We start from the raw sequence: 15,450 nt of genomic DNA, 5'->3' as shown, positions 1-15,450 counted from the left end.
AAAGAAATTACCGGCAACTATATATATAGTGAAAAAGAAATCACATTTCTAGCTCTCTTTACCAGCAACTTAAGTAATATAATTTCATATTTAATAAGAAGAACTCAATCGTTTAGTTCTTGTAACATATGTTCGCCTCTGCCAACTTGTTTTCGCCTACTCGATAAAAAAGATATTTGACGTCTCTCTCATCTTACAGACGTAGCCAAGGTCATTCACAGGTTAATATGTACATGCCCGTAAGAATGCTCTCATTTTGTTCTCTTTGCTCTCTAGGAGAGACGCATGAGTGCAGATGCAATGTTCCTTCACGACCGCTTGCATCGAAATTTGCGCGATCTGCTGAACTTTTTTAATACACTTGGAAATTTTTTATTCAAATGCGCGTCATCTTATTCTACTGATTTTGTACCCCTCATAGCCGATTCCACTTTGGGACATTAAACTCCATGTACCCTATATACTTAAATATTCTACTCGATCAGAGCTAGGTTGTACGTGGATATTTAATTCGTTCGTCAGGATCTTATAATGACCTCCAAAAATAAATTTAAAAAACATGAGAAATAACGCTGCGGGACTTGTTTACTATAAAACCGGTGATGAAGATCGTTAACTCGCGAATGTAAAAGCAGAAAAAAAAGCTACTATACAAGTGCGTGCATATTTCGGCAATATCGCACTGAGTGACCGCTCAAGGTAATTACAATTACCTTCGTAGCAGCTTTTGTGTCCTTTTCTGTGTGAACATATACCCGGGCAGTAGTGCAGGTGAATGGAACTCACAGTGCAGCTTCCCCGCGGGGTCATATGCACACGAAATATCGCGTCTAAACTTCTTGACATGATAGTATATCAAAACGGGCACGAGCTGCAGGCGTTTGTTCTTGCGCTATTCATCGTGCAGCCGAAAGGCAATCATGACAGTTAAGGGTTGCAAACGAACTGATCTAGGTTCAGTGCAGAAGTGCAACGCACGTTAGCCGCGAAGGCAATCCGTCACCGAAGAGTCTACTAGTCGCGCTCAATGCCGCAGCCCTTAGCTCTCATCCTAATCCGACCGCAAGAAACATGTTAAAACAATTGCCATTTTATTTTTTGTGCCTCGAGGCGCAGTCAACCGCACCACAGTTTGCAGAAATATTGGGAATTATGCCCGAAAACACGGCAAGCGCCGCGCATCCAATGCAGACGGCTCGCGCTTTTGCCTACACCACGAAAGTCACTGCTGTCGCCAGCGCCGCCGTATCTCCACTGACGTCACGGGCTGACGCTTATCTATAGGGGCTTTGCAAAACTTCAGGCAACACTGTGCGTAGCAGACCGCCGGTGCCATTGTAAAGGGTCGGCGGCGGAGAGCACGCAGTCGCTCGCAGCAACTCGTCTCCGTATTGCCAGCTTTTACATCACTCTGACTGCTTGATTCGTGTTTTTTTTACCGCTCCATGCTATTCTGGCGGACTCGATATGCCTACTTACTGTTGTGTACCCTTATGCAACCAGTCCGGATATCTGGACGAAGCGGGGAACAAGGTATGTGTATGCATGCACACGGTGCTCGAAACTGCGCTGTTTTTTTACGCTTTTGAATATGAATCGAAGCATCCGTAATTGTCTCTGCGGCCAAACTGCTGTTCTCGAAGAGCCTGCATGGCTTGGCAAGGTGTGTTTCTTGCCCGTGTCGATCGCCACTGAGCTTTACCGAGCGATATACACGGTCGCTTTTTCTAGCTTCGATTTTTAGTTGCCGTACCTCTGGAGCAGATGTAGTCTGTGGGGTTTAATGTCCCTAAACAACTGAGGCTATACGGATTGCCGTAGTGGAATGCTCCGGATTCTTTAGACTACCCTGGGTTCTTCATTGTGCTCCGAAATCACGTGGCGCACGGGCGCGTTGAGCATTTCGCCTCCATCGAAACGCGGCCTCAGCGGTCGGGGTCGAGCCCGTGTATTCAGCCTATGGATACGTTCCGCTGTAATGCAGTGGTCTGTTGAGGGTTGCAGCTATTTCTAGCTAGGTCACGGTCATGTTTAAAAACCGGAAAGGACCTGGTCACTTATCAAACCTCGACTATCTAAATTAGTCCCGATCCCACCAGGACGGCGTCTTTGTCATGCCGTGTGTTTAGCTCCTGCTACAAATGCCCTGAGGGCTAGTCAAAGGTATTCAGCTGGCACTATGGTTCTCTATGGTTCTTTCAGTTGGCCTCCAGAAATTTTCAGTGTGCTGTGGCCAAGTTACGTTTTACTTTTTGTGTTGATAAAAGAGACAAGAGCACATTTTCAACCGAGCCTTTTATTTGCAGGTTTCGTTCCACAGATTTCCTGCAGATGAAGGAATGAAAAAACGGTGGATAGTGGCCATCAAGCGGGACGAAGGGCTACTGTTCAAGGTGTCAAAGGCAACTAAAGTCTGCTGAAAACATTTCATTGATTCCGACTTTTGGATAAGTGTGGCCAGTGGATTACGTTTACTGCGTTAGACAGCCGTGCCATCTGTGTTTGCATTTAGTCAATCAAAAATATCAAGGAAACCGCCAAGTTAACGTACTGAGTGCCCACGACCTGCCAAGCGGCGGCGAAAGACAACAAAGCAAAATGATGCTCAGGAAAATGTCGAAAATGAGAATAATGTTCCATCATTGGCTGCATCTCCCACTGTTCAATATACAGAGCAGCAGAGCAGAAGCCCTACGAACTCATTCGATGCACAAGAAAATGCCCACAATGAAAATTGCTCTCCACCTAGAGAGCAACAAAGCAGAACCCCACTGCAGGAAGTTTCCCCCATGAACATGGCTTCACTTCATGAACTGTAAGTACAGCTTGCAACAAGCAAGGAAAGAGTGGCAGAGCTGCAGGCAGAGCTTGAAGCACACAAAATCAATTGCATAAGGCTTGAAAAGAAGCTACAAGACTCTGAGCTAAATCTCCACATGCAAAAGCAGGAGCTAAACCTTGTTCGAAATGAGCTTATAAGGTCTCAGAAACAAACAGAACAACTCAGACAGGATTCTATGCCCTTTGGAGTTGAAAAATTTCAAGAGCGGGATGACGACTTTCAGTTTTATACTGGACTACCCAGCTACGAGTGCTTCAACTCTCTTTTCATGCTGTTGAACCCTGGAAAAAATGGGGAAAATATCAAAAGACGAGACACAAGCCATCAGTCGGATGACTACAGTGGCCGACCACGTAAGTTAACCGTGCAGAATGAGCTGTTTCTTGTTCTTGTAAAGCTACGCCTGAATCTTTTTCACAAGCATCTCGGCCACCTATTCTTAATCTCGACAAGCACAGTCTCACGAATCTTCTCATCATGGATGGATTTTATGTATCTGCAGATGACAGAATTGCCAATATGGCAGTCGCGAGAAGCCATAAACCGAAGTATGCCAGAGGCATTCATTGAGAATTATGCTGCCACACGCGTGTTGCTTGATGCCACAGAAATACGCTGCAATGTACCAACATCGTTTGTCACTCAGTCAGAGCTGTATTCGCACTACAAATCAACACATACATTGAAGGGGCTCATTGGAGTATCCCCTAATGGCTCTGTAACTTTTGTGTCCGAGCTTTTCACTGGATGTACATCGGACAGAGAGTGCGTAGTTAAAAGTGGTTTTTTAGACTTGCAATTTGATAAAGACGACGTAGTCATGGCTGACAAATGTTTCCGCTTTGGAGATCTTCTGCAGGAAATTAGTGTCAAGCTCAACTTGCCACCCTTTTTGCGAAATGACCAATTCACTGCCGAAGAAGTTGAAAAGACTCAAGAAATTGCGGCACTTCGTATTCATGTTGAAAGGAGGATTCAGCGCATCAAGAGTTATCACATTTTTGATCGACCCTTGCCAATTTCGCTGGCTCCATTGGCCAACCAGATGTGGACTGTGTGCGCAATTATGAGCAATCTTCAAGGACCACTTCTGCGACAGTATGGTGATGCTGATGAAGATTGAATCCTGCTTTTATTTCTGATGTTCTGGTCACTATTTTATGATATTGATATATAAAATATTTTTCATACCTGTGCAACAAGTCTGCCATCATGGATTCACATTTTACTTAAGCCCTTCAACCCATTAATGCCCATTGTAGGGCATGAGTAACAGGCAAGTTGTGTTTTCTCACATACTATGTGAGTGTAGGTTTCTCTGGAACTCGCTGCTATAAAGGCCTATCGAAGTGCATAAAAGACAAAGAGTACAGCACGATTGTTGTTCTAAGGTTCTGTTCATCTGTTCTAACAGAGGCAAGCAAAATCTTGCTAACATGACAACAGAACATATTACAGAGACACCGTATTGCACAACTATATAATCTGAAATGTATGCGACACCCACACCTTCAGAGTTTAGGCTGCTTCAGGCCGCTAAATATTGTTCAAAATTTTTCAGTCGAACACTTGCTCATTCACCTCTACCCGGCAACAGCTTTGCACGTGGCGTTTGACTTTGTGAGCCAAGGTCCGAAAGAGAATGAGGTACTAAAAAGCTCCAAATATGAAAATGATATGCATACATTCAGAGATGGGAACGAGGGCAAATTTGATATCATAGCTGATACCTGGAAGAGATGAGCATATAGACGGAACATGTAATGCAAAGGCAATATAACAGCATGGATTTCAACAGGGCAAGCATAGAAAAGAGGCAAATGTGATATGGAAGTTGCAAGGGTAAGGTGGCCACAGCTGGTACAGAAAATAGTAGGGAAATGAAAGTTGTGTTCACAAGGATGCTAAACTGGGCAAGTTGGTGTGTTTGCATTTTGGGAACGCAGCGCAAACAACGACAAAAAAATACTCATGAGCACTCGTATATGTCCCTTCTTTTGTCCTTTTTTTGTGTGTGCTACGTTAAAAAAAGGGACTGTTTACAGCATTGGATGTGACTAGGCTGAAGATAATTAAACAGTAACATTTTTATGACTCCATATTATTTCTGCACACAAAATGTTGTCCAACTGGGCAGGTACTAAACGTTTTGGGCACTGGCTGGCTAAGATGCAAGCCTACTTCACAGGCAGCTTTCCAAATAAGGAAGTAATGTTGAAAAGTAAAACTCTCGCAGCTTCACCCACATTGCTTTCCATTCACTTTCTTCCAGCCTAATCCTTTCGACCAGAATAAAATCCTTGCTGTAAACAACAGTCTCCCCAGTTGAGTCCTGCTACACCCATCTGTCCGATTATCTGACCATAGTAAAAGTGGTCCCTCTTCAACCTGGGGCCACTATCACTCAGCTTAGAGCAAAACTCATGCTTAGCAAGCTCCTTGCCTTTGGCGTCATGTAGCGAGTACGGGCATTTTATCTCAACAACACCATAGGTGCCTTCTATAGGGTCAAATACTATTCTATCTGGTGAGGCACCGAGCCATGGAAAGGCAGGATTCACCAACAGTCCACAAGCACTGACGGTTACATCATGTCCAGCAGATCTGAGGACTTCTTCGTACCGTTTGGCTGCCACTGGCCCGTTGGAAATTCCGTACATGACATACACTGAAAAGCATTTAGTCTCACAGATGAACTCGACAAGCGTTGGGTTCAAGGAAGTCCAGCAACATTACTGAAATGACGTACAAGCAATTAAGTAGATTCCAAAAATGTGCCTTACACAACTGACATTATCTTACTTTATGGCCGGAATTCTGGAGAGGTCCCTGCGGGCAGCAATAGTTTCCAAGCCTTTTACAGTCCACTGTTGCCTTGCAAGCACGACACCGAAGTTCGAAGAAGTCAACCGGAGGCCTCGCTGCTTCTGCCATGTTGTGCTCTTTGCCTGCTGCCTCGTGTCTTTCTCAAGCTGAGCCGATGAACTAGGTGTGGTGCAGATTACCTACAAATTGTATAAAGAGGTGACATAACTAGAATTATCATCTTGCTGCATATGTTCAACAGAGGCACCAAACAATATGAAAATAACCAAAGTACGCAGCTAGCATCTATCCCAGCCAAATGCAATCACATGTGAAGTTCTGGATACTTCTGCTCTAAGAAATCGTAGCCTCTCACCACTGAGAGGAACAGAAAAGAGTAGGCAGCTCCTGAAGTGCATTTCTTTCAATACTTCACTACAGTACAAGCTAAATGTAGGTTTTCAATGGCAGTAGCTTTCATATGCCGCACACAGGCAGATGCAGCTGTAGTGAATTTTATACAGTTAACATAGAGTACATCAATGCAAAATGACAGCATAAATAGACACTACTAAAAAGCAAAGAGGGTGAAGTGCTACCTGCAATTAGATCATTCACAAGAATACCTCATAATTTTATAGGATCAATATTGGGTTAAATGGTTGCAGCTTCGCTTGTTAAAACAATGGCAAGGGAAGACAAGTTGAAGCCGACATTCACCACTTGTTGTGGGACTGCCCAGCACTGAAACCAACACGTATCGGGCACCCGACGATAGCTGGCCTTGCAGCAACCAATCCTGGCTCATATATCACTTGGACGCAGGGACCTCATCATCGCTCATTCCTGGACATCATAAAATCAGCCACCCTTTTTCCATTCTTTTAATCATTTATTCATCCTTCATCTCAAACACAACTGATGCCCTGAGGCAATAAATATCGATTAAAAAAAGTAAGGGAACACAATGCAGAAGCGTGTGGTCATACTTTTTGTTGTCCATTATTTTTCGCAACGTTGCAACATTGTTAAGGCTTAATTGTATACGCTTGTAGAAGGTTAAGAAACCCCAAAATCAGAAATCTATAGTTTAATCACAGCAAAGCAGTGGTACCCTTCAAATTATTGCGTTCACTTCAACTTTCAATTCTGAAACTAATCTTATTTAGCTTTTGCGATGCTGCTGCGACAGCAGTGCGCCCAAGTATACCTCAAGGATCCTGTTTCCTTTCTGGTGAGCACTCACAGTCCAAACAGTGGTGTTTTTAAAAAAGGCTGGATTGGGAATGCCACTTGGAGCTGCTGGATGCAGAGTAGCAATTCCAGTAACAAGAACTGTAAAGCCATGAGGATGGAGGGCCTGCTGGTACGGCAATGGTGACGATGCAGGTGCAGGGCCATATTTTTTTTTTTTTTTTGTTGGCTGGTTGGAGGTAAGCAGCAGTCCTTGGGCAAACTCATCATCTGGATTTAGTTGGAGCAGTGCTCTGGCAAACTCTTCTTTTGCCGCTTCTTGTTCCTCTGCACTGCGAGGGCAACGCCTCCGCTCCTTTGGTTTTGCAATTTTGGGGATGCTGATGCCACCTTCTCTCATGCTCCTCCAATCAACAGTCTGAATGGAGCCCCCCTGAATATTCGTACCTCGTGGTACTCTCCACTGTTGAGGAAGTTCTGTTGCTGATAACTCTTGCGGGGCCTCGGTAAACCCCTTGCTTTGCAGCAAGGCTACAGTCCTCAACACGCCCATGAAATGGTTACACGCCAGCTTCCCAGCTGGGCATTCACAGCTGCCGTCAACAATTTCTCCATGTTTGTTGATGGCAACAATTATACAGTAGGGTGACGAGTTCCTTTTTTTGCTTCTATAGCAAAAGGCTTTGATGAAAACGATTCCATCCCTGAAAAGACAAACATATTTGGCACATTAGTGCAAGACACATTTCACTCCAGATTACACATGCAAGTTTAAGATATGCTGAGACATGCCAGGATTGATGCCTGCCTATGAGGTGGACACATGGTATGTACTGAAGGAATTTATTACTTACTGCAAGAGTGCTAAACTTCTGTGATTATCTCAGAAGTGTTTACACGAGGAAAGCAACTAGATATAATGAGCAGACGCTGGTTTCTCCCTGCAAATATACTTTCAGGGGAAGCCAGCTAGGGAGTTTATTCTGTGCGAGGTACTGTTGTGAACCTCACAACACCATTCACGACAAACCGCTGGCTGTCAACTAGGTTCATCGCCTATTTATCCGCGAAGCATTATGAATAACTTTCCTAACCGGCGGCGCTGGTTGCGATGGCAGTGACGCATGACCGCCGTCGTAATTAACCATGCATGTGCAGTTCACGGAGCGCTGCCACCGAGACCGGTGCCAATCGACGGCCCCACAGTAGGCATGCCCGGTTGCTCTTTGCGTCTGCTCTCGGTGGGAACGCAACGCAAGTGCGTCGGCCAGGCGATCGCGGATCCTCCAACAGTGAACCGTAGTGTGTACACCTAAAACTTACTTCAATGGCAGCGAGGAAAATTTCAGGAACAAGTTTCAATGAGCTCAATTCATTCGCGCTCAGGCGATGGCTGTGAATTTTAGAGCACACCAGCACACACACCACCCAATCAGCGTAGCCGACTTCTTGCGTCCGACAAAGCCTACTTAAGCGGTAACCGCATGAGACGATACACCTTGGCGACGGACGAAATTTTCTACAAACCAGAAACTGAGGGATGCGCATGAGCGACAGTGCTTTGGCGGGCCCAGAGCGCACCGCGCGACGGCGTCGCGCGGCGTGTCGCCGCGATCTGTCGCCTCGTGCGGTTGCGCTTAAAGATTGCATCATTAGCCAGCCATGAGCAGTGTTCTTCACATTCGCAGGCATATACGCACCTTATTTTAGAACTGTTGGTCTGCACGGACGAGGCGATAACATAGGACTCTGCGCTGAAGTTGTAGCTTCTGTCCAGACAGCGTTCTGTGGCTGACCTGCTCGAATAAAAAGACGTCAGCCTCGTCTCGTTTAAAGGCGGCACAGCGCTTAAGTTGTTTTTCCATCCTGTGATGGGAAATACGAGTGTTGATGTATTCGCCATATGCGCCGAATTAGCTGGCGAACGAAAACAGTTGCAGCGCAGCTAAGCGCGCGACGGTCGGAACGGCGACGCAACCCTTTACCATGGCGGCGAAGCGCGGTTGCCAGACTTGCTGGGAAGATTTGCGAGGTTTCGCAAAGGGTCTATTACTGGCCGCGAGTGCCTGCCGAAGTTTCCCACTACGTGAAGACGTGTCGTGAGTGCCAACGACGCAAGACGCCGCCGATCAGACCAGCAGGACTACTAAACCCGATTCCGCCCCCAATCCTGCCCTTTCAACAAATTGGGATGGATCTCCTCGACCCTTTTCCATCTTCGTCTATGGGTAACAAGTGTATCATCGTGGCCACTGACTACCTTACCCGTTACGCCGAAGCAAGAGCACTACCAAATGGTACCGCGGCAGAAGTCGCCAAATTTTTTGTCGAACAAATTCTCTTGCGACACGGCGCCCCAGAAGTGCTCATCACGGACAGGGGAACGGCATTTACGGCAGAGTTGACGCAAGCCATCCTGGAATACAGTCACACAAGCCATAGACGAACAACTGCGTACCATCCCCAGACCAATGGCCTTACGGAGCGCCTGAACAAAACGATCGCGGACATGATCGCTATGTACTACGTCGACGCTGAACACAAGACCTGGGACGCAATCTTGCCGTACGTGATCTTCGCGTATAACACGGCAGTCCAGGAGACGATCAGAGCGACCCCGTTTAAGCTTGTGTACGGCAGGGAGCCTACGACGACGCTCGACGCAATGCTGCCGCACGTAACCAGCGAAGACAACCTTGACGTCGCCGCCTACCTGCAGCGTGCAGAGGAAGCCCGACGACTCGCACGGCTGCGTATTAAAGACCAACAGCGCACCGACAGCCGACGATACAATTTACGACGACGCCACGCAGAGTACAATCCAGGAGACCAAGTGTGGGTTTGGACACCGATTCGCCGTCGCGGATTAAGTGAAAAGTTGTTGCGCCGATACTTTGGGCCATACAAAATCCTTCGCCGCGTCGGACCACTGGACTATGAAGTCATTCCCGACGGAACGTCAGCATCACAACGGCGACGCGCACGCCCAGAAATTGTACATTGTACGACTGAAGCCATATTACGCGCGTTAAAGAATCTGTGGTGTTTAAACTTTGCAGTGTTTATGTTTAAGTTTCTTTGTTTTGGATCATCGAGGCGATGTTTTTTTAAGGGGGGAGTAATGCCGCGAAACCTTCAAAACAGTATTTGTTGTTTTTTAATAGCCGCCGGCATACAGGCTTATCACTCTGATTCTGGACCGCGTATCAGTTCCGTAATCTTTGTTTGTTAATGCTCGATGTCGGGAGTCACACCTTTATCAGTTTTGTTGCAGCGCAAGATGCACCGAGATCTGTCTCGAAGGTTCCGGCCATTCGGGTGTCTTTCCACAATGTTCCAGCCCGTGCTGGTAGCAGTTTGCGACGTTATCTAGATTGTTCTGTGCAGCCTTTAAATTGAGCGTTGCCGAGTGTGACGGGCATTCTTTGTTCGACGATCGACGAGCACGTTTGTTTCTATCGCCGCCGCCGAGTTGCTTAGTCCTTTTGCGGGCGCAAGTCAGCCCAAATAGAGTTTCTTTAGTGCAATCATTGACCCCCTTCATTTGTGTCGCCGACCTTGTCACCACTACGTGACAATATTATCGTCCTCCTTGCATTCGCCAGGAATAGGCCCGGGAGTTTAACAGTGTTCACTATTAGTCTCTCTTATACATTGCGCTTTCAACTATTTCTACGCACAAGCGAAGCTTACGCTTCCGGATATTCGCTCGCGCAAACTGGTTTCGAAGGCAGCGTCGCTTGGCGCAGTGTAGGCACGCTGCGCTTTTGCCTACACCGCTTGTCGCTGCCGATCGCAGCGCCATCTTTGTTTACAAACATGACGATTGTCTATACTTCTCCTGGATTCCACCCAACGTGCGCGCAAATCCGAGGTGGCCTGCTGTGGGCTCATCGTGCAACGCCTGCAGAATTTCTTGCCGAAGGGTTTTAGGCACTACGAGAAGCTGCGCGGTCTTGTTGGGTGCAAAGTTCTTCACGAGGAAGCCATTACTTAACCTGAAGGATGATAAATGTCGCCTGAACACACCAGGAGGGGAAGCGGTCTTTCCTTCCAAGTAATCAGCTAGCGCTTTCAGCTCAGGGTCTGATCGCTGTTGTTCTGCGAAACTGCTGGCGCTTACCGGTCCCAAAAAGGCGTCATCGTCATCGTCCTTCGGGGGAGAATCGACGGGAGAGCGGGATAAGCAGTCTGCGTCGGAATGCTTCCAGCCCGACTTATAGACTACAGTCATGTCAAATTCTTGAAGTCGTAGGCTCCATCTGGCAAGGCGGCCGGAAGGATATTTCAAATTAGCCAGCCAGCAGAGCGCGTGATGGTCGCTTACCACCTTGAATGGTCGGCCGTATAGGTATGGACGAAACTTAGAAGTAGCCCAGATGATCGCAAGGCACTCCTTCTCGGTCGTCGAGTAATTGACTTCGGCTTTTGTGAGGGACCTGCTAGCGTAGGCGATTACTTTTTCTTTTAGTTTCTTTAGTGTAATCATCGACCCTTAATTAGTGTCGTCGACCTTGTCACCACTACGTGACAATATTGCTGTTAGGTTGGTCGCATGGTGTTCCCTTGTAAAAGAAACAAATAAAAAAAATAATCAGCCGCACTTATTGAGAAAATAGGCGACATATATTTAAGGTGTGAGCATGACATTTTTATGCAGTTCACTCATTAAACGAAGAGATTAGTAGCAGGATAACGCATGAACATAATTACCAACGCAGAAAACACTGCGCGCTTTTTGTACGTTACCAAATAGCGGGAAAGAAGGTATTCAGCAAGAAAGACACATGAAAGATTCGGAAGTCATTTATTTTTCTCTTCTTCAGCTTAACCTAGCGTCACATACAGCAAATGAATAGGCGACTAATAACCGCAAGAAAAGCTTATCGAGTTTTCGAAATCAATTCCTCGCCATACTTTCCGGACAATCCAAACGAGTAGAAAAGCATGTATTTGTCCATTCGTTGCAACTATTGGAGCAATGTACCGAGCGCTGTGAAGAGCGCAGCTTCACAGCGCCAGACAAAAAGGAGCGTTGAGCGAGTAATGCTATGCGGAGCGCCCTTCCTCAGTAGCGCCATTGGTAGCGCAGCGTTCTGAAGGCGCCAAACAAGGCACCGCACATGATACTCGCTTACTTTTTATCATCCCAAGAAGGAGAGCGAGGGAGCATGCCTACGTCAGTCACCTTACACTCGCTGCCGGAGAGCAGCGGCAAGCATCGGCGATGGTAGCGCCGCAGCTCGGCCCTGTGCCTGCTCCGTCGGTCGGCTGGGCTGCTCGGTTACTTTTGTGCTTTTGGCAAAGGCAATGCTGCGTACAAGCTGCGACATCTCAGCGGTGCGTTCGGCTACTTACCCCAAGGTCATGATATTTAATCCCAGTGATGGCACTGCGCTTTAGTGGAGGCGAAATGCAAACACACCTGTTTCTTGCGGGATGTCAGTTCACATGCAAAGTACAAAGCCCAGGCAGTCAAATTATTCTAGAGCTCTCCACTAGAGTATTCTTCATAGCTAAATATATCAATTTAGGATGTAAAACCCCACATTCCACATGCAGGATGTGTTGTTTTTTAGATTTTGTAACCTCTCATCTATGTTGTGCAACATTTGGCTAATTGTAGTTCTTAAACAGTTGCTGAAGATGAAACCGAAGCAGTTCTTAGCATGGTTTCCTGCTTGGATTAATTTGCTAATTGCAGTTCTTTGAAACTTGCATCAGTGCTGGACAGTTCAAATAGCAGGCAGTTGAATGACAGGAATGATGTGGATCATACATTTCAGTTATGACAAATGGAAAGTAATGGTCCCCTCCACGCATGCACAGGTGCCCTTAGACAAATACATGATCGGGTGTGTGATTGTTGCAAATATCAAGGGTCGACAGAAGGCCACGTGGAGCCGTGTGATATTCATTGTAGAACAGCTGCTGTACTATGGAAAAAAATTGAGTTTGTGTATGATTAACTGAACATGAATAGCATTTTACTCAGAGTACGATATGATATATAATATCTGGTTTAGCATCCTAAAACAACTATGGCTATGAGGGATGCAACAGCTAGTTGAGGGCTTCGGTATAATTTCGACCACCTGGAGTTCTTTTACATGCACTGACACCGCACGGTGCATGACAGCCTACCGTTTTGCCTCTATTGAAATGCCTCTGCTGTGGCTGGAGTCAAATCTGCATCCATGGGTTCAGCAGCCAAGCACTCCACGAGCTAGCACAACGGGGTCAAGTAACAAAATGCATGCCATTACATTTCTTTCTAGCCTGTGGTTTCCTTCACAGAACTAATGTATACAAGAAAAAGTAAATAGCAGAAAAACACGCTAGTTTTATTGCAGATTATGTTCACATTTCAGCAGAAATTCTCTAGGAAGAAATTTCTCACAATATTTGCCTGGAAATCATGAACATCTTACAAAAACAAAATAATGCACTTACCGCACTCCAATTGTTAATGGGCAAGGTTGCATCTATGCTACTATACTGCACTTCTCACAAAACCACAAGCCCCATCTGCTTTGGCTGATCACTTGATGAACCTAATGGAGACAGATGTCGCACACCGCAGTCATCTCGCAACTGCTGGTCGTCTCGCAACATATCTTTGCATTCGTTGCATTTCAATTTTATGCTTTTGCACATAGCTTCAACTATTGCCAGCATTACTGGTAGTCACCCATCTTTTGTGAAATGTTTTTTATGCTGTTGAGATCATCATCCTCGTTAAGGATGGTCTCGGGCATTCTCGATGCTATCATTTTCACATCTTCGCCTGGAAGAACGAAGAAAATGACAAGCCTTGAGCAGACAAAAAATTAGGGAGACACTTAATTGACACATGTAAGGGTATGATGCGCCAGCGTTAGTGGCTCTTGTCTGCGGATCCCACTGTGGATTCCCATTAATGTACACACCTCTTGCTACAAACTTAAATCACTAATTCCTTAAATCATGTTTGTTATCTCACAGATACTCATTAGCATACAGTCAGTCGTAGGCTGCCCTGTTATGTGATACTATGACAACCTGGCATCGACCTCTGTAAACCTCACATTAGCCAAACTGTACAAACTTGCCACCATGGCCTAGGAGTAACCTTTCTTACTCAGGGGCTAAAACGTCCCGGAACATATTTCAAAGTATAACTTTGTAAACTCAAGTTAACAGCTCCTGCCATGCCGTGTGGCCTCGTGACATTTGGCTCGTGGCACTTTTGGCTTGCGCACAGGGTCCATTTGTTAATCGTACTGGTTAACATGCATGAAAAAGTCATTTTTGCACAAACATTGGTGGAAAATGGTCAAACGGTGCACTGTGGATTCTGAAATGTATACCTATATGCATGCAAGGGCGGCATCATCACATAACATGAGCAAGACTCCTGTCAGTACCTGCAGTACATGACACTTCAATGCCTATTAAAGGACCACCTCAAGCAATGGCTTTTGTTACCTCAAGATCTGTTCTAACAGCGTGCTGACACCATTCCACTGAGCGATGGACATGCATACCTTAGATAGCTCATGATTGTGGGTCTCATTTATTTATATATCTAACAAGGAGTTTTTGCGTCAGAAGCCCTACACTTTATGAAAGTGGGACAGCTGTCTTGAAAGGTGATGAAAAGAAATAACTAGGTAACCTTTCCGTAATGCTAAGTTGCAGAGGGTGAATATGCTGCATGAAGATGCCAAGGAGCTTGTACAGAGAAAATTGAGAGTGAAATTCAGGATTTTTGAAACATTGAAATAAACAATAAACTACACTTTGTAAAACTTGTCATCAAGAAATGGAAATCATGCAGTCATCAAAAACACATCATGGAGGACATTTTAGGTCATCTTCACAAAACACATACCCACACCTCACACACAGCTTCATACTTATGAAATAGGACAAACCAATATGCAAGGAGTGTGGAGATGAACTAACAATAAACCATATCTTACACGTGCGCCAGAGTCGAGAAAATAAGAGGAAACATTTTGTACAATTCTGCAACAGATCCCTTTTCATCCCAGCATGATCCTAGGAGAGATGTGAAGATGAACTAACAATAAACCATATCTTACACGCGCGCCAGACTTGAGAAAATAAGAGGAAAACATTTTGTACAATTTTGCAACAGATCCCTTTCCATCCCAGCATGATCCTAGGAGAGATGTGGAAATTCCCTGTATTTTTGGTTTCCTAAAGTGAAGCAGTGTTCCTAAACAAGCTACATCCTAAAGAACATTTTAGTCATTACACAAAATAAATACATTGAACCTTGTTCTTGGCGCATGGCAGCATTAGTCGCTTATGCGTCATAAACATCAGCACAACGCTGTAAGGTATACCTTGGTTAGCTATGTTATATAAGATCTTTCGGTCTGGTGTGGTCCTTATTCACGTGACAGAGCATGCAGGTCTAATGTCCCAGCGATCAGAAAGTGAGCTTTTCCAAATTCTAGCATAATTTTAAAAACCATGGAGGCGATTTTACAGATCTCTAGAGGCGTACGAGCTTTTCCAAATTCTAGCATAATTTTAAAAACCATGGAGGCGATTTTACAGATCTCTAGAGGCGTACGAGTGTTTCAATTGCAGTGCTC

The 15,450-nt window shown here is 45.6% G+C and overlaps 1 protein-coding gene and 1 pseudogene across 1 annotated transcript; one reads left to right on the top strand and one right to left on the bottom strand.

Moving 5' to 3' along the window:
• The first annotated feature begins 1,303 nt into the window (after positions 1 to 1,303).
• On the top strand, positions 1,304 to 4,498 carry LOC146202126 (uncharacterized). The gene is made up of 2 exons (XM_084584045.1): positions 1,304 to 1,533; positions 2,307 to 4,498. The coding sequence occupies exon 2, from the start codon at positions 2,937 to 2,939 to the stop codon at positions 3,963 to 3,965; it is 1,029 nt and encodes a 342-aa protein (XP_084440171.1). The 5' UTR covers positions 1,304 to 1,533; positions 2,307 to 2,936; the 3' UTR covers positions 3,966 to 4,498.
• A 601-nt stretch (positions 4,499 to 5,099) lies between these two features.
• Positions 5,100 to 8,744, bottom strand: LOC146202125 (uncharacterized; annotated as a pseudogene).
• Positions 8,745 to 15,450: the final 6,706 nt, after the last annotated feature.

Source organism: Amblyomma maculatum, chromosome 1 (assembly GCF_055883805.1).
Source record: "Amblyomma maculatum isolate TAMU_Amacu chromosome 1, ASM5588380v1, whole genome shotgun sequence".
Classification (NCBI taxonomy): domain Eukaryota; kingdom Metazoa; phylum Arthropoda; class Arachnida; order Ixodida; family Ixodidae; genus Amblyomma; species Amblyomma maculatum.
The sequence above is the reverse complement of the archived record's forward strand: the minus strand, read 5'-3'. Positions and strand labels throughout refer to the sequence as shown.